At 40.5% G+C, this 20,454-nt stretch overlaps 1 protein-coding gene across 8 annotated transcripts in view; it reads right to left on the bottom strand.

Annotated features, from left to right (window-relative positions):
* The window catches only part of DIP2C (disco interacting protein 2 homolog C), a 751,814-nt gene that overhangs the window by 360,752 nt on the left and 370,608 nt on the right, over window positions 1–20,454 (bottom strand). For 5 of the 8 annotated variants that reach the window (XM_073629907.1, XM_073629908.1, XM_073629911.1 and 2 more), the window contains 3 exons: window positions 14,035–14,145; window positions 4,661–4,786; window positions 4,347–4,556 (listed from right to left, as the gene is read on the bottom strand). In XM_073629907.1, the coding sequence (XP_073486008.1) occupies window positions 4,347–4,556; window positions 4,661–4,786; window positions 14,035–14,145 (447 nt within the window). Of the gene's footprint in view, window positions 1–2,098; window positions 2,129–4,346; window positions 4,557–4,660; window positions 4,787–14,034; window positions 14,146–20,454 lie in introns of all 8 variants that reach the window. The other 3 variants (XM_073629914.1, XM_073629915.1, XM_073629910.1) reach the window with 1 other exon arrangement.

Here is a 20,454-nt window from a genome sequence, read left to right as displayed (position 1 = left end):
CACTGTCATGGGGACTGAAAGTGAAAGAAAACCATTCTCGGACAGTTGGTGGTGGAGTAAGTGTCCCCATTGGGAGAAGTTATATTCTTGCTCTGGTGACAACTCAGAATGTTACACCTTCCTTCAAAAGTTCCGTTCCAGTGACAGTGGTCACCACAACAAATGGAACGAGGGAATCTCCCTAGTGGGAACACAGACAGCAATAAAAACTTTGAATCCCTCATCATTCCATCTAAGAAAAAAGGTTTTGGCTGTAGATACCCTTCAATTTAAATGCAAATACAAAAACACTAGTAATCTATGATTAGATTCACAGGCTGCTTCTTTTTAATGGATTGTGAGCTAGATTCCTCATCGGAATGTCTTTTGCTGTTTAAGTGGTTGTAAACCCCATACATATACCCAGTAAAGTGACTGGACTCAGGTGATACACAGAAATTAAACAAATCCTCCTATACATGTTGTGTCTGTCATCTGCAATCTTCTATACACGTGTTGAAAGTACAGAATTTATAAGCTTGTCTGAGAGTTCAGAAAAGAGAGGGCGGAGAGCTGAAGTTACACCTGGATTGATTCCTGTGACGTCAGCAGAGAGCGGACTTCAGTGCAAAACGAATTGCACTTCTGTGACCCATAGAAGCCAAGCCAAACAAGCTCAGGCTGGACTTCTCCCTTAAGGCATGCTGGGAATGATGTCACATTTGCTTGTGCTCTCAATTAAACTGTCCAAACATCAAATGGCTGGTGTCATAACTGATCACATGTGCAGCCACATGGCAGTTGTAGGTCAAACAGAGACTAAGATGGAAGCTTCCTTGGCTGAAAAGGACAGAACGGTTTAGTTCCGTTTTAACTAAACTGTCAAGCCATCAAATGGCGGATGTCATTACTGATCAAATGTGCAGCACCATGGCAACTGCAGAATAAACAGAGGGTTTAGTTCCATTTTCATATATTGCATAGTATGCTCTATGCCCTTGAAATTGTATCCTCTCTACAACCAAATTGCTTCATCGGTGTTAACTTTTAAGCACCTAGTGATGGAGACAGATGTATTGTAATTTGAAGGGAAAGACAGTCAAAGATGACAGGGGACTCAAGGGTAATAATAACATGGGCACCTTTGGAAAGAAAAGAGATCTAATTTTTACTAGCGCTGCATAAACTATTGGCGCTATATAAATCCTGTATAATATTAATAATAATAACATTCTTACTAACTTAACAGTTTTTGACCTTTATACTCAAATACAGTGGAACCTTGGTTAACGAGTAACGTGGTTAACGAGCGTTTTGAAAGACGAGCAACTTTAAAAAAAAAATCCTGACTCGGTTCGCGAGTGTTGTCTCGCAAAACGAGCAGAATTCAAGCTAATGTGGTGTGCAGTACCGCATTTGGCCAGAGGTGCGGGGGCGCTGGTGACACTCAGAACAGTTCGGAGCTGTTCGGAAATACTCTGAAATACTCAGAAACACTCCGTTCCCGAGCCTTTCCGAGGGTTTCCGAGTTCAGCCGAGCTGTCCCCGAGTATTTCCGACGTTCTTCGGCACCCCCCACCCACCTCTGGCCATATGCGGTATTGCATGCAATAGAAGTTAATGTGGAACAAATGATCTTCCTTTCCATTGACTTCTATAGGTAAACTCGCTTTGATATGCAAGTGTTTGGATTACAAGCATTCTCCTGGAACGGATTATGCTCGTAATCCAAGGTTTCACTGTACTCATAATATATGCTGATAACCAATAACTCAATTTCCAACACCATTAAAGGCGATCTTCTACAATTATTGCATGGCTCCCATTTTTGCTGGAAAACACCTCAATTCATTCCAATCCTTCCAAATTTGAGGCTTTTTTTAATGAAATAGCTGTACTACATAATAAAAGAGCCACCAAATGCCACAATCGTATCTTCATAAATGACCCTTAATGTCCTAAAGTATGTTAGGAGTATTTGCATTGTTTTAAATTGTAGAAAGCAAACTGGGAAAATAGAGGAAGGGCATATCAGGATAGCAAGGAAGAAGCTTGGAGAGGTAGCACTTGGTGAGCAACTCAAGATGCAAAAAACATCAGAAGACTCAGCTATACATACTGCGGTACTGTCCGTCTGTCCCTTTATTTCCTTTAGGAAAGAAAAGCAATTGTAAGCCAAGATATAAAAAAAAAAAAAAAAAAAGCTCTAAATGTTCTGCGTTTGGTAACAAGATACAGAGACTAGTGCCGAAAGATGGCAATCTGAGAAAACAGTTAAGGGTGAAGTCTATGTGATGAATGCAGCCATTTAGCAGCCACAAATTTTCCACTCTTTGTGTTATGCCAACACTCAAGAGGTAGAAGAGATGGACGGAGTTATCTAATCTAGACAGATAATCAGCTGGCATCTTAGTGATTTATCACAAATTCTATAACATTCTGTCTTCGCCCCTACTGAAGAATGAAACAAACCTTTTACTGCACCACAGTGGTTTAGAACAGCGCACCAGAGCTTGGGTCAAGGGTGATTCATAATTTACAATCGAAATGAATGGGGGCCAGTACATTATGTTCAAAATGGGACCCTTCTGAATTATAAAAGGATTAAAGACATTTGTCTATAAAGTAAAAAACATTTATACACAGGCAATGTAATTATCAAAGGATACAATATTTCTGATTGTACATGCATATATCATGTGATGGTACAAGTCATATGTTCATTGCTGCTCACAAATCAGAAAAGAAAGAAATATTTTGTGTACTACACCAGCAGGCATAGAGTGTAAGCCTACCCAAAAGACAATGACTTCATCACGGCCATGGGACATTTTTACATGAGAAATAAGTATTACTTTATCTGGAAATGCCCCATGTTTTTATTCCTCGATGTATTAACATAGTGAGGTATACCCCATTTACAGCTTCCTAGCTTTTTCTAAACTACTATCAAAAGATTTCTGTTTAGTGGTCCAATGTGATACTTCTATTACTGACTATAACACAGTCAGCCCCAGTATGAGCCAACTGTATTTTAATGGTGGTCTTACAGTATATTTTCTTTAGAAACCAGTTTTGTCTGTGTAGAAAAGCCAGTCCCCTGCCAGCATGCTGTAAGAAGGACCCTTGCTGTCTGTGTGGAAGCAGATGCCTCTCTGCAGAAGCCTGCCCCTCCAATATAGCCAGAACTATAACTCCAACATCAATTAAACCCATGCTAGTGTTGATTGTAGAACTCCTGCTCTGACTCAACAGGAGGTGCACTGGACCTCTGCAAAGAGACCACTGCTTCCACAAAGAGAACAAGGGATCTTTAATGTAGCATGCTGGGAGGGGGCAGGTGTGTCTACTCTGCTTTCTCAAGAAAACCAACTGAGAACACCTTTTGTTTTGATGCACCTAAAATGTATTTGACCAAACTGAAGCTTCAGTTAAGTTTTAAATGTATCTATTTACTGGTATTTTTTTATATTTATAGAGTGATTTTTAATTCCAGTATTACATACACTCTCCATTTTCTAAACTATAAACACAGCTTGATGTAAAATTGCATTTTCCATATCTAGATGGGAAAGTTCTATCAAACTGATTTGCCAACAAATCAAACAGATTTGCCAGCAATTGGATATGCTGCACATTGACATTTTGTGGATTATCTGTTCAACGGCCCTAGAATTTGATGCTGCGCTATCTGCTAAACTCTGCCCTGGAATATATGGAGAAAAATGTAAAGCAGGGTAATATTGTAATGACTAAGTCAGTAAAGTTAAAGAAAGACCATCAGGTTCAACATTTAATTAAGTCTGATGCAGGAAAAAGTGAAAGAAAAACCCAATGAGAAGGCTAAAATCCTGTTAGAAAATCATTGTGCAATAGAAAGTCAATTCATCTCCCATCGTATGTGCTACGCTGTACTATTCTGTAGGTCAGGGAAAGACTACTGTGGGTCCTGGTTGATGTGCGGTGCTTCAAGGTACAATGGGGACAACTATTAACACCTATCATTTTTGGTAAAAAAAAAGATTCTGCTTCTATAAAGTCATCTTAAGTGGACATTTCCGTTGGCTTACATAGTCCTAGGGCTAAAAAAACAAACATACTACACTTTATCAAAAATGATTACATCTCCTCCAAAATGCTTATTTTTTCTAGAGCAAGTATACCCAACCATTTAATCTGCCTGTATAGCAGGAACACCATACTTCTTTCTAAAAAAGGGTCTACCCTCCGAACCTGGCCACAGCACTTTTATTGACAGTCCCTTTTGGGGGGAGCTTCATAGTCAAATAAGGTTTTGATATTTATGACAATAAGCAGTTTAGTTAATTTAAAGGATTTTGCTCAAGAGTGACATGAAGAGTACCCACCTATGTGTGTTTGGGCCATAACATCTGCTAATCTGTGTGCAGCACTGCTGCCCCCGCTCTGTGTGGAGGAGGAAGAAGTGGTTGATGTGGTTGATCCATGGATTGCTTGGCTGATCCAGTGCTCCATATTTATACTCCCTTGGCTTGAGGTGGGAGTTCCCTGGGAATCCCCTTGTACTGAGCCTTCATCCTCTGACCCTGAAGAGGTATCTATCCAAGACACAGTTAACGTTAATACACATTGGTCTAATAATCTCAATACAGGGAACAAGAGATTAAAAAAAGAGACCACAGTGATGTAACCTGCTACTGACCTGGAGGTGTGTACGCATCCATAGAGGTTTGTACAACCAATGAGCGTCGTTTTGATGGCATTGGTACAGCCATTTTCCTTTCTTTATGTTTAGCAAGGGCTGCCTGGACTGCTTCTGTGTGAACATCTGCAACCGTAGAATCATTATTATAATAAAGCTTTGACATTATTACAGTTAAAACTAGTTAGGGCTTAAGACTGTATGATGTATTCAAATTAAGATGGGATACTTTGGCACAAAAAAAAAATCCTAGTTTTGGTGAATATAAGGAAAAGTTAGAACCTCTGTCAGGTTTTTATTTCTGCATACCCCGATACACCAGGATGTAATAGCAAATGAACAAACTGGGACATAGCCAATAATGAAATTTGACAGAGGCTGCAATCCAGATCACAATAAAACCAAAGTCTAATCTCTAACAAAAACAAAAAGAAATAAATTTAATTTTTTTTTAGAGTTGTACTTTATCATATTCCACTATTTTCACACACAATCATTGTATTTAAAAGTGAACCCTAGGCAAAAAAAATGTTTATTTAATTATATTCCTCATAAGCCACTATTGTTTTGTAGATAGCCTGTGCAGAGAGCAGAAGAACAGAGCTGTGAGATAGACCCAGCAGGTCCACCTACTAAAGGCAGCCTAGAAAACTACAGCAGGAGGCGGATACAAGACCAGTCACCCTGCACAAGTAAAGAACAGCAGTGATTGGTCTTTATTACAGGAAGCTTCTGCACAAGGTAAATGTTTCAAACTAGATTACAATCTGGATCTAGAAATATATACATAAGGCTTGCCAAGAATCAAGTAAGAATACAAATGACCCTTGTATTCACTAAGAGCCCTTGCACACTGGGGCGGCGTCGGCGGTAAAACGCCGCTATTATTAGCGGCGTTTTACCGTCGGTATGCGGCCGCTAGCGGGGCGGTTTTACCCCCCGCTAGCGGCCGAGAAAGGGTTAAATACCACCGCAAAGCGCCTCTGCAGAGGCGCATTGCCGGCGGTATAGCCGCGCCGTCCCATTGATTTCAATGGGCAGGAGCGGTAAAGGAGCGGTATACACACCGTTCCTTCACCGCTTCGAAGATGCTGCTGGCAGGACTTTTTTTACCGTCCTGCCAGCGCATCGCTCCAGTGTGCAAGCCCTCGGGGCCTTCACACTGGGATGACAGCAGCGGCACTTTCGGGGCGGTTTGCAGGCGCTATTATTAGCGCAATAGCGCCTGCAAACCGCCCCAGTGTGCAAGGGCTCTTAGTGCCATCTGTAAATACAAAGAACATCACCCAATTATAATACTCGAAAACCTACAATCTTTCAAATAACCTACCTTTTAATGCTGGCCTTGACTCATGTATGCTGTTGCACCAAAGCCCCACAGAGATATTCAAGTGTACACTATATTACCAAAAGTATTGGGGTGCCTGCCTTTACACGCACATGAACTTTAATGGCATCCCAGTCTTAGTCTGTAGGGTTCAATATTGAGTTGGCCCACTCTTTGCAGCGATAACAGCTTCAACTCTTCTAGGAAGGCTGTCCACAAGGTTTAGGAGTGTGTCTATGGGAATGTTTGACCGTTCTTCCAGAAGCGCATTTGTGAGGTCAGGCACTGATGTTGGAGGAGAAGCCTTGGCTCGCAGTCTCTGCTCTAATTCATACCAAAGATGTTCTATCGGGTTGAGGTCAAGACTCTGTGGAGGCCAGTCAAGTTCCTCCACCACAAACTCGCTCATCCATGTCTTTATGGACCTTGCTTTGTGCATTAGTGCAAATCATTAGGTGGAGGGAGGATTATGGTGTGGGGTTGTTTTTCAGGGGTTAGACTTGGCTCCTTAGTTACAGTGAAGGGAACTCTTAAGGTGTCAGCATACCAAGACATTTTGGACAATTTCATGCTCCCAACTTTGTAGGAAGAGTTTGGGGATGGCCCCTTCCTGTTCCAACATGACTGCACACCAGGGCACAAAGCAAGGTCCATAAAGGCATAGATGAGCGAGTTTGGGGTGCAGGAACTTGACTGGCCTGCACAGAGTCCTGACCTCAACTCAAAAGAACAACTTTGGGATGAATTAGAGCGGAGACTGCGAGAGCCAGGCCTTCTCTCCTGACCACACAAATGCACTTCTGGAAGAATGGTCAAACACTCCCATAAACACACTCCTAAACCTTGTGGACAGCCTTCCCAGAAGAGTTTAAGCTGTTTTAGCTGCAAAGAGTGGGCCAACTCAATATTGAACCCTACAGACTAAGACTGGGATGCCATTAAAGTTCATGTGCATGTAAAGGCAGGCATCCCAATAATTTTGGTAATATAGTGTATGTTCATCAAAATGTTCTTTTTCTTTTTTTTTTTTCATTTTGGATAGATTGGGGCAGAATTAGAACTATTGTCAAGTTTTTACTAAATATGTGCAGTTTGTTTCATTCCAAATCGAAATTCTGACAAATTCTTTGATTTTTGGAAATTCTGATGTATCCGAATTTCTGAATCATAATAGGAACCCCTTTTAAAACGAATCCGAAATAAATTATAACAAAACGAAATTTTGTTCAAATTCGAAAACGAATTGGAATTAAAAAATTGATTTGAAATTTAAACATATTGCTGACTATTGCTGATTTCCTTCAAAAAGTGTGTGCAAGTGTACCAAAAAGTAATGATGCTGTTTTGAAGCCAAAATGTATTCAAAATATTAATTGAATTTTGATTTTTCTTCTGTTCGCTCACTCATTTTTTAATTGATAAAAATAAACAAGTAAAACATTTAGGGCTCTTTCAAACAGGCGGTCCTCGCCCGATAGACTCCGCTTTGCTCAGCGGGGGATCAACCCGCTGATTCCCGCTGAGCAAGCGGATGACAGGTCCATCTCCGCTCACTGTGCTGAGACGGACCTTTCAGAGCCCCCTTCCTTTATGGGGAGATCAGATGAAAACGGACCGCCTGTCTGCTTTTAGCAGATCCGATCCACCAGACGGATGGAAATAGGGTTTCCATCCCTCTGGATTTTGCGGACTGGATCGGATCGGATAGCAGCGGGTGTCAGCGGACATGTCACCGCTGACATCTGCTGCTCCATAGGGCTGAATGGAGTGTCCAATTAGGTATGCCTGAAAAACTGATAGGCAGACCTGATCAGAAAGCCTATGTGAAAAGGGCCACATTTTTTAAAGCATTCTTAAACCGGCCATAGACGAGTGGAAAACACAACAAAATTTCTTGGTCATTCATCTTCCGCATCATTAGTATGCTGATCCAACATGCTAGATTTTGTTTACAAAAACTAAACAAATGATGGCACAATTGTAAGTGCCATTTTCATTTTTCAATCGATGGAACGTTTGGTTTTTGACTTGTCTATGGCCGGGCTTACTGTACATTGTTTCTTCACACACCTGTCTAAAACATCTGCACAGTACTGAACATAGGGAGAGCAAAATGTTGACGTCAGATAAAACTTAGAACACTTCATATATTCTGACTGAACCATATTATAAAAACAAAGATGATTACCATGTCAAAAATCAAACAGTCAATATTTCTGGTGAATAAATAATTTTAGCATCATTTGTGTCCAGATCAACACATATGCCTTTTATAACCTAGGACCCTTCAGGTTTTTTTTCTTTTTAAATGCTTTTAAAGGTTTAAGCCTTCCATAGATGGTGCGATTTTCTCTTCTACAACCATGGGTGGATGGGGGAATTCCTCCCGCAAAGCTAATGTGTTCTCTCGGTGGGGGAGCATGGGGAGCCATCTCTACCCAGAGAACTCAACAGTGATTATTGCTAGCAGTTATAGCCGCTGGCAATAATCGCATGAAAAATCTGACATGCTGGTTCTATCCAAGTCGATCGATGGATTGACTTGGGTACAATCATCGTGTCCATAGATGGTTCAAATCTCAGCCAGTCCCTGCTGAACTGGCCAAGATTCAAACCATCTATGTCCGGCTTTACTGTAAGTACAAATAGAGAACAGTACACCTATAGAACTTTTATTGCAAATGTAGGTAGAACTCGAAAGCAACGCAGGCAAGACATAGTTTGAGAATAACAACATCAGTGGTTTACATACATAGTAGGTACAGCAAACTCTTACGGATCAAACTAGACCATCAAAACCAACCAAGGATGGAAAAAATAAAAATAAATATTGGTTGCGCTAATTCCAAGAACTTATTTTCTGCTCCGTAGGATAACAAGAACAAGAAGACTGACATGTTGCTGCACGACTCTCATCACAATTAATAAAAGGACACTGTGTCATACATATTGTTATATACATATTTCTATACATTATTATTGTAATGTCTATATTTAGTTTGTGGTTGGAATGACTGCATGTTCTTCTGGTTTACAATTTTGCTTCCAATCATGCGCAATATTTCTCATGTGGTGTTTTATTGTACGAAACCAGTACAGTTCAGTAACCAGAAAAAATATGCAGTTTGCTCCTTCAGTAATTTTCTTTTTTTAGAAGGCCTGAATTGTCTCTTGAAATTTGTGTACACACTATATGAAAATCTTACGAGCGTTCTGAATACAGAATTTTCCCTCCGATTATCATACAATGTGTAGTCCCCATTAGTGATGGCAAATACTGTTACAGGATAGACTTACCAATCGATAGATATGGTCACACACAGTTAGGAGCAAATTTTGCAAATGTAGGCCAAATGTGACATTTCCAACTCCATCAAAAAAAATGTTGTTCCCTTTTGGCCACAGGGAAGGGGACAATGTTAACTGACAGGGCTTCCTCAGCTTTTGTATAATCATCAAAAAACATTCTGTTTTTGGAAACATATCTGCATATGGCAAGAACCAATCAAGCCATACAAATTCAATGTATTTATTTATTGTTCATAATAATCAACTTGAAATAACCTTTTACTAATCTAGTGCCTAGAAAACGTATTCACATCCTTTGAAATGTTCCACATTTTGTTATGTTACAAACAAAACCCTTAATGTATTTTATTGGGATTTTATGTGATAGCCCAACACAAAGTGCAAGGAAAATGATAAATGGTTTTCAAATTTTTAACAAATAAATATCTGAAAAGTGTGGCGTGCATTTGTATTCAGCCCCCATTACTCTGGTATTAAAATCTAAATTAAAATCTAGTGAAACCAATTGCCTTCAGAAGTCATCTAATTCGTAAAGAGTGTCTGCCTGTGATAATTTAATCTCAGTATAATACAGCTGTTCTGTGAAGCCCTCAGAGGTTTGTTAGAGAACCTTAGTGAACAAACATCATTAAACTTCTCCACAACTTTATCCCTGACCTGTCTGGTGTGTTCCTTGGCCTTAAAGCAGGGTTGGGTTATAAAAAAACATCCCGCGCTTTGAACATCTCACGGAGCACTGTTCAATCCATCATCCGAAAATGGAAAGAGGCCGTCCACCTAAACTGACAGGCCAGGCAAGGAGAGCATTAATCAGAGAAGCAGCCAAGAAGCCCATGGTAACTCTGGAGGAGCTGCAGAGATCCACAGCTCAGGTGGGAGAATCTGTCCACAGGACAACTATTAGTCGTGCACTCCACAAATCTGGCCTTTATGGAAGAGTGGCAAGATGAAAGCCATTGTTGAAAGAAAGCAATATGAAGTCATGTTTGCGGTTTGCGAGAAGCCATGTTGGGGACACAGCAAACATGTGGAAGAAGATGTTCTGGTCAGATGAGACCAAAATTGAACTTTTTGGCCTAAAAAAAAAACGCTATACAGTATGTGGCGGAAAACTAACACTGCACATAACCCTGAACACACCATCCCCACCGTGAAACATGGTGATGGCAGTAATGTTGTGGGGATGCTTTTCTTCAGCAGGGACAGGGAAGCTGGTCATAGTTGATGGGAAGATGCATGGGGCCAAATACAGGGCAATCTTAGAAGAAAACCTGTTAGAGTCTGGAAAAGACTTGAGACTGGGGCGGAGGTTCACCTTCCAGCAGAACAACGACCCTAAACATACAGCCAGAGCTACAATGGAATGGTTTAGATCAAAGCATATTTATGTGTTAGAGTGGCCCAGTCAAAGTCCAGACCTAAATCCAATTGAGAATCTGTGGCAAGACTTTGCTGTTCACAGACTCCAATCTAACAGAGCTTGTGCTATTTTGCAAGGAAGAATGGGCAATATTTTAACTCTCTAGATGTGCAAAGCTGTTAGAGACATCCCCAAAAAGACTTGCAGCTGTAATTGCAGTGAAAGGTGGTTCTACAAAGTATTGACTCGGAGGCTGAATACAAATGCACACCACACTTTTCACATATTTGTAAAAATATTTGAAAAACATTTACCTTCCACTTCACAATTATGTTCTACTTTGTGTTGGTCTATCACATAAAATTCCAATAAAATAAATTTATGTTTTTGGATGTAACATGACAAAATGTGGAAAATTTGGGGTATGAATGCTTTTTTAAGGCACTGTATCTCTACTAAAAAAATTAATGTAACGATTTGGCATGGGCTAGGGTTACTATTACTGCACTTTGTATGCTCATCTGTATGCTCATCTTAGCTCTTGCACTAACTTACCTAAAAAAACCTATCACCTTTATTTTCATAGATTACATTACTTGATGACGAGAAGGTGAGCTGACTTTAAATGCAGTGGAACGGATCTACTGTACATAAATTGTACCAAATATAAAATAGGAATCTATTGTACAGTACATATCCAATCTATTACCATTATCAGTATTTTAACTCATTAGATCTTCTTAAATAGCATTGTATATGTATAGTATACTCATTTTAATGCTCCTGGTTTCCCCCCAACCCTATTCTGACAGCAGTAGATTCTGTGCACAAGTGAAAGGCATAACATGCTTGAAATAACCATACTCAACTTAATTGTTATGCACGTGTGTTTTAAGGTATACAAAAAGATAGTATCTTCGATCACGTGAGTTTCATGTTAACAGTAATAATTACATTTTTATACAACCCATAAAGTAGCTGCCATAATTTCCAATAGAAAATTTTAGTGGTATTTCGTGAACAACATCAAGGTGTTTGGGGTCCAGCACATTTTAATACTATTGTAGTTCAACAATTGTTATAATAATAATAACTTACCCATAATTTAATGTTACATATTCTGTTGGGCCAATAATGGAGGATTTTATGTTGTGAAAACATATTTTTATCTGATAAAATTACAAATATTTAATAGTCTATGAACAAGTAGTACCTAACCAATTTTCAAATATTTGATTCAAATTCGATTAGAATACAGACAAAAAAATTCAAATCCCATCAAAAAAACGAGGACTTAACGAATTACGAAAACAAATCATTCTAACATAACAGTTACATAGTTAGTCAGGTTGAAAAAAGACACAAGTCCATCTAGTAATTCAATAATTAATGTAATTAAATTAATTTTTTTAACTTAACAAATCCATCCGAAACAAAACAAAACAATTTTTTTTCGTTCTGAACATGCCTAGTTTTTACCACTACCCAGAGCTCTGTCCATAAAATTTCACCCTCACCTACTGTTCTGGTGACAGTGTTTCACTTCACAGGAAGTGGAGGCAAATCTGCAAGAGGGGCCAAGACTGGGCAGCACAATGGTGTAGTGGTTAGCACTTTCACCTAGCAGCAAAAAGGGTCGCTGCTTCAAATCCCGACCACGACACCATCTGCCTGGAGTTTGCATGTTCTCCCTGTGCCTGTGTGGATTTGCTCCGGGTTCTCTGGTTTCCTCCCACACTCTAAAGACATGCTGGTAGGTTAATTGGATCCTGTCTAAATTGGCCCTAGTATGTATGAATGTGTGTTAGGGACCTTAGATTGTAAGCTCCTTGAGGGTAGGGACTGATGTGAATGTACAATATATGTAAAGTGCTGTGTAAATTGACGGCGCTATATAAGTACCTGAAATAAATGCACAAAATAAATAAGACAGAGATAAAAAAAACTGTCTAGGGCTCTAGCCTTCTTCTACGCTACTAAAAGAAGCATTTTTATTTCTGTCTGTATTGCAAAAAGACCTCTTGTCTAGTGAATTCACTGGAACACTAAGTGAATACAAAGCTCCCTAACAGAGCCCTAAATAGCTGTAAAAACAGGACTAGGCTTCTAATCCTTCCCCACTCTATCCAAAAAGTAGAGCAATGGCATTTGTGTGGCACAGATGTATTTCATAGTTGCAAGGTTGAATAAAGACACCAATCCATCCAGTTCAACCAATTTGGGTGTGTCAGGTATCAAAGATCTGAATGGCCGCATACCCAACTGAAGATTCAAAAAAATTGCCTTTATTGTAATACCACATATAAAAGCAACACAGATGTAGAAACATGGGAGGGGAGAGGTTAACACATTTCACGCTATAACAGTGCTTTCTCGGTGCTTGAGAAAGAACTGTTTTAGTGTGAAATGCGTTAACCTCTGCCCTCCCATTTCTGTACATCTGTGTTGCTTTTGTATGCGGTATTGCAATAAAGGCAGTTTTTGGATCCTTAGTTGGGTGTGCAGCTATCCGGATCTTTGTTACTTGAATCATTACAGTTGTGACTGGGCTTTCACCCCAGACTATACAGACCATGCAGTCCAGTGCCGACTCATCTTGAGGCAGTAGGAGCATGTGTCTGTGCGGGTCCGTGTATAATTATGTCTTTACCATTTCCCATATCTCTGTTTATTGTGCTTAATAAGATGCTCATCTAAAAGTTTTTGGAAATTATCCACACTTACTGCTGCCAACCTCGCTTGTGGAAGAGAGTTTCCCATCCTAACTACCCTAACAGTAACAAAAATCCCTGCGCAGTTTAAGGTTAAATCGCTTCTCCTCCAAATTCACTGTGCTAGTTTACATCAGATACAGTTCAGTGCGCTTTTTTTCTGCACTTAAATGGGCTTGAGTCTTCCTAAATGACCTGATATTGAATAGTTTTTTTCCCTATGCTAGTGTCACCATTAAGATATTTGTGTATTGCGATCATGTCACCTCTTAGTGTCTCTTCCCCAGTGAGAATAAGTTTAATGAATGCAGAGGTAATAACTGAGATCATAATGAGATCCTTCAGGCCCCTTATTAGCTTTGTTGCCCTTCTCTAGACTCTCTTCAGTTTCAGCACATCTGTCCCGAGGACTGGTGACCAGAATGGCATACTCAAACCAGAGTTTTGTAGAGTAGTAGAATAAGTCATATCTCTGGAGTAAATACCCTTTGCACCTTTTCAAATAAAGAACATGCGATCATCATGACACACTATCAGTTTTCACATGACCACTTACCAGACCCTCACACAGAGTAATGACATACACGATCGTTGTCTGTGATATGCTCTGCGGCCCAGCCACATAATGCAAACAATCAAAATACCAAAGACTGACCAAACATCTTACCTGATCGATAGCGTTCATCTCGTGAACCTGAGGATCGCCTGCGATGATACCTAGAGGAAGAGGAGGGGGTGACGGGCGTTCTACGTTCCGGTGGCAATGCTTGATCCACCCCTAGAGGAATAATAATAATTATTACTTTAGTGTTCATTTTACTGGGGAAGACCTATATCAGACCTCATCTTCTCAAAATCCTTGCTTAGCAGGGAATATTTAGTCCAGTTAGATCTGACATTTTAGTTTTGGTAAAATGCCGGTAAATAATATATTTTTGCGGTGAAATAAGTTGCCCCCCCCCCCCCCCTTCTAACACTTAAAAAAGGGTATGGGTTTGGGTTTTTTTTTTGTTAAATCATACTTACCTAGGTTGATGTAGCATTGATCTGTCCCCCGCCATCTCTAAAGGTTGAGAACTGAGCGTACAAACACCGCTGATCGCTCGGTTCTCCCTGCCGCTCTCAGCAGAGCTGGTGACTGTCAGTCATCTCTGTCTGCTCTGCCCCCAGACCTCCTACCACGTTAACTGGAGCACTGGGCTGTGGAGGGGGCAGGAGTGGCTGGCTTAGTCTCTTAGCGGCTCACTAAAAGGCTGAGCCAGGTGTTGGTCAAGGCTCCTTGGTGGATCCCGACCATATGGTCACGATCCTTCGCCAGCCAGGACCGGCTCTGTGACATCAGCTGATAGTGGGGTTCAGCCCGCTGTCAGCTGAAAATGGGTCATAGGAGTGCAGAACGAACTGCACTCCTGCACAGGAGAATTACAGCCAAACGAGCTTTGGCTGTACTTCTCCTTTAATTATTAAACCAAATTTGCAGTCACCGACCAAGATAGATTTTTTATGTATTCCTGTGAAAAACCCACATCATCTTCGTCTTCTTCTTCTTCCTGGTGGATTTAGCATATTATTCATATACAGTACAGTATAGAGAAACAGAAACTCGTGAGACCATAGTTTTTAAAGGGTATTGTTGTGTAGTGCATTTTCAAGTATTATTATCGTAAAACAAGTTTGATATGACTTTCACACTTTCTCTTGCTTTTCTACAATTTTAATAATCATTCTATATACAAAGGTTTTTAGAGTCTCCCTCCAGTGGCAATCTGTATATCAGTGCAATCAGGATCCTTGATGAATGACAACAAAAAACAACCAAAAAGTACAAGCAATCTGACGTTTTGTATCATTGTAAATACAAGAGTATGAATGGATTATAATGAATTAGTGTGATAACCTTAAGTCACCTTGGACACCCCCGTTTTTTGCCCCCCTACCCCTAGCTAACACCCTATGATGGGCTTGAAGGACTGAGCTGGAACCTGATGATTTTGATGAACCTAATGATACATCTATCCTGAATTTATCAGCATGATTGACCTCAACATGGAGACTAATTCATCTTTTATCACAGAGAACAGACACTGACTATGGATTTTATTACTCAATCGGCTTTTCGAATAGCCTGACACATATTGACCAATCTATCTTGGATGAGAAATCACGATCTTTATCACAGATGATCGATCATCAACTGGAGATCTCTGGCTATCACATACAAACCAACAGATTTAATCTCATCTTACATTGGAGAGTTCTCTGTGTGATCCGGTATCAGTGAGTAACCATGTAAATGTATTATTACAATTGCTTGGATGTTATACCTACATGCTGTGGGAACCCTGGCTCTTGGTTACACTGACGGTGCCTATGTGATTGTTCCTGCTTATGTTATATAGCTGACAAGGTCAGGATTGAAATGCTTAGTGATCCATCCATCTGTAATCAGTGTCTGTCATCCTTTAACCACATGTTTGTTACCAATCAAGATCATACAGCAGGACTTTCCATACATTCGAGGATACAATAACAATCTTTTTTTCTTTGTGAGGAGAAGATTTTTCTCTCCCCTAATTGTCTTCAATTTTTGGATTATCCATTTTCCCAGTGTGTCCTCCTTCTATGATTATTCTATCTTTGACTGACTGTGTGACCGACTGTAGTATGACTTTACACCTTATCATTGGTCGCTTAGACTCGATCATTTCTGGAATGTAACAGTGCGGCACATTTCTGTGTTTACGGAATCACACTGTTCCCTTCAGGAATTATCCAGCCTAGTTCCTCGCCCCAGGTGGCTTGGGGTACTGTTAGGTGCTTATAGGTGATGTTTCATATTGGGGGAGGGAGGGATATACCCACTGCATTTATCCCTTGCAATATCTTTAGATATTTCCTAACCACCCATTTATCTTTGGGGAATTGTTTGTATTATTAGGAGTTCCCCCCTTTTTAGGGACTCTTTAGGGATATAGGGATTTTAGTATTGGTGTTGTTTGTATTTTTCTCTTTCTTAGCGAATAAACATTTTTGTAGTATAACTCTTTAGGTGTGTGTTTTTATCACTCTGTTTTTTATTTTTTTGTCCCTTGAAAGACAACTTAGGCCCCTTTTAAACTTGTCCTGCGACTTGGGACTGCAAAGTCGCCAGACAAGTCACGCCCCATGATTCCCAATGATAACCATTCATATATGTGCAACTTCAAGTCGTGCCGACTTCAAAGTAGTCCCTGTACTACTTTGGTCCGACTTTCATGCGAGTTGAGGTCCATAGACCTCATGTTTACACAGGCATTCCCTGAAATCGCATCAAAATCAACTTTTAAGTCGCAGCAGTGTGAAAGGGGCCTTAGTGCAGCAGGGGATTAACAATCCTGGAAATGTCCGTTTCTGAACAAACTTCAGAGTAAGACTTTTTTTTTTTTTTTTTTCAACAGAGCGGTTTATGGTGGCAGAGGCAACAGTAAAAGAAAGTATTTTTGCTCTTATATTTGCATGGACAGATTTTCAGGTAATAAAGTGGAATTCCAGGTTATCCCTAACTAAGCTTAAAGCGGAGTTCCAGCTTCTTTTTTTTTTTTAACCCCTGGGATGTTCGCACCGAATGCTATTTACGATGGAATGTGTATAAAATGTAGTTGTTATATATCATGTTCTTTGCAAACAAATGTACTTTTTAGGCCCCAGCGAGTGCGTTCTCATCTTTTAGTGTGGGCATCTAAAGCCCACTTGTTCCTCTTTCTGGGATATGATGCTGCTGGATACCCAGCATGCGCCTACCGTTCTCGCACATGTGCATATAGTACAAAGCGCGGCGCACTCATTGTGATGCTATAACAGGCGGATACCCATTGACTCCTGTGATTGATGACACTCATATCCAGGAGCCAATAGCGGAGAGGACGTATCTCACCATGGAGGATTAATCATACAAATAAGGTATTTACATTGCTAAAAAAAAAGGCGTCCAAATAGGTGTTACAAATTTAGTATTAAGGTTCTTGCAAGCCACCATATATGTTTATGATGATTAATTAATCTAGACAGCTGCTAGCACTGATCACGTCCCATACGATCATGCAGACCAAGCTTAAATACAAAAGAAAGTGCAGCGCTATCTAAAGCGAACAGCGAGTTGCCCCACTAGATACACCAATTAGTGAATACGGAATCAAAAATACATATTATACATACTCTAATAGTTAAAATATGGTCATATCAAAGTGATCATGTGCATCAATATAGTATATATGTAAACAGTGCTTATAAAGTGCTTCAATTATAAAACAAAAAGTGTTCCAGTGCACTAAAAGTGCTGATGTGAAAAATCCTTCATGCAATAACATGCACAAATGAAAACATAACGTCCATTCCAATTAGATCAAATCCACAGATACTGATAATAATCATACGTGTGCTTGTGTCCACTCCTGAGCTCCCCCTTTAGTGTGCGCTCACCTTAGAGCGTGTGACCTTGCAGCTAAGCTTGGTCAATTTTCGGCAATTGTATAGTGTGGTGCACTGCAGCACCCACTAAATGTGAGTACCCTAGTAAAGGGACGTTTTTTTATCTGTGAATAAATATATATATTTTTAAACGATATCACACTATCAAGTTTCCTCTGTCATACTTTTATGTGGAAAAAAGCACAAGCAACCAGCCCAGGACCCAAGCACAGATATTGAACCCAGAGTTGGTTCATAAGCGTGTATTGACCAAGCTTAGCTGCAAGGTCACACGCTCTAAGGTGAGCGCACACTCAAGGGGGAGCACAGGAGTGGACACAAGCACACGTATGATTATTATCAACAGTATCTGTGGATTTGAACTAATTGGAATGGACGTTACGTTTTCATTTTTGTGCATGTTATTGCATGAAGGATTTTTCACATCAGCACTTTTAGTGCACTGGAACACTTTTTGTTTTATAATTGAAGCACTTTATAAGGAGGTGTTACAAACTGATCATGAACGCGAGGGGGGAGGTTTAAAAATATGCCTAGAACTCCGCTTTAACATGATTGTAAATGCTATATTTGTATTCCACTCAGGTCCCCTGCTGGTACTCCTGGCTCCTTCTCTTCTTGGTTTGACAACATAGCAAGCTCCTTCCTATCATGGTACGCCTGCAGGCTCACTTCAATTCCACGCTGCCTGCATCCATAGACGCTGACAGTGTGGCTTGGCCCCAGCCCTTGCTCCTCGTCACAGGATTTGACTAACAGCAGGAGTCAATAGGGAGAGCTGCCACAGATGGTCACAGCGCTGGATTGAGGCAAGTATGGTAGTGGGCATATTGCTACCTAAACCTTTTTTTTACCTTAATGCAAGGTAGGCTTTGGAAACACTTTAAACCTGCTCCCACCCCCTTCTAAATCCTTTTCTAACTACCCTGTGAAAGGAAAATATATATACTTACCTATTCTGAGGATGCTCAGGTCCGGTTAAGTGATCTCGTCAGCTGTCGGCTTCAAGGCCAGTTCACACTACCCCTCCATGAAATCGCAGAACAGCCGGAGCGATTCACTGCTCCAGCTGCTCTGCGTTGCCTCTGTGCAGGGGGGTAGTGTGATGTACAATTAATCACATCGTACTGCTCCCTTATTATTTGTACTAACTTTATTTGAAGTGTACAAAACATACACTTCATTCAATGCAGTGCAATTCAGGCTGATGCGCTGCGCTAAAATGCAGCGCAGTGCTAGGCTGTGTTGCAATGTGAATGGGACACATAGGAAACACCCTGTGATAACAGACCTTTTAGGGCTGGCTCACACCTATGCAGGTTGCAGTTTGCATATTTCAGGTGCATTTTGCGTTTTTCAATACACGTTTTTGATCCATTGAAGTCTATGGAACCAAAAACCAGAAAAAAGTCCCTGGCTCTTTCCATAAAATGTATAGATGTAAACGTGACCCATAGGAAACCATGTTAAATGGACTGTAGCGTGTTTCTGCAAAACTCACGCACTAAAACGCACTAAAAAATGCATAGGTGTGAACCAGGCCTTACAATGCAGTAAACCGTCTTTAACTGCATATAGTGTGAATTGGCCCTCAGAGGAGATGAGATATCGATGACAATGGCTGAAATAGGATTTAGAACAGGGGGGTAGTAGGTTTGAACATAGTAGGAATAACCTGGACTTCCAATTTAAATTTTCTGAACACAGTTGCTTTAATTGTAGAGAGAAAATTTGTCTCATCTTCAAATGCTAAATCTGCCCCAGAGGTGTGCAATTCTGTCTGTTTGCTGCCCCGGATTGCAGGTGCAGGGATCTAAGGCTAGGGTTCACATTTGTGTGGTTTCCAGTGCATTTTCAGTTTTGCAGAAATGCACTACAGTCCATTTAACATGGTTTCCTATAGGTTAAACGTTTACATCTGTGCATTTTCAATGGGTGCCTTTTTTGAAAGGGTCAAGATCTTTTTGAGCTGGTTCGTTTTTCGTTCCATAGACTTTAATATAGAGTTTTGAGTGAGGGAAAAAAAACTAGGATTTTTATAACAGCTTACCTGTAAAATCCTTTTCTTGGAGTACATCATGGGACACAGAGCACCATAGTAATAACTATGTGGGTTATACGCCACCTATAGGTGAATGGACACTGGTACACTCAAAAAAAAAAAAAAAAAACCCAGGAAGTCCCCCTCCCTATATAACCCCTCCAATACAGGGAGTACCTCAGTTTTTGTAGCAAAGCAATATATACTTATCCCAATAAGAGGGGCGGGATCTCTGTGTCCCGTGATGTACTCCAAGAAAAGGATTTTACAGGTAAGCTGTTAAAAAAATCTTATTTTCTTTATCGTACATCACGGGACACAGAGCACCATAGTAATAACTATGTGGGATGTCCCAAAGCAATGCCACCTGAGGGGAGGGGGAGACAAAGCAAAACAGCCGCTGCCACGCGTGAGGACCTATACTGCTGCCGGCAGCACACTGCGCCCTAAGGCGGTGTCCTCCTGCCATCTTACATCCATTTGATAGAATCTTGTGAATGTATGTACTGACGACCAAGTAGCGGCCTTGCTAATCTGAGCCACAGAGGCTTGGTGATGCACTGCCCATGAAGCAGAGTG

Source organism: Aquarana catesbeiana, linkage group LG05, assembly GCF_042186555.1.
Source record: "Aquarana catesbeiana isolate 2022-GZ linkage group LG05, ASM4218655v1, whole genome shotgun sequence".
Taxonomy (NCBI): Eukaryota; Metazoa; Chordata; class Amphibia; order Anura; family Ranidae; genus Aquarana; species Aquarana catesbeiana.
This window is presented reverse-complemented; position numbering and strand designations above follow the sequence as displayed.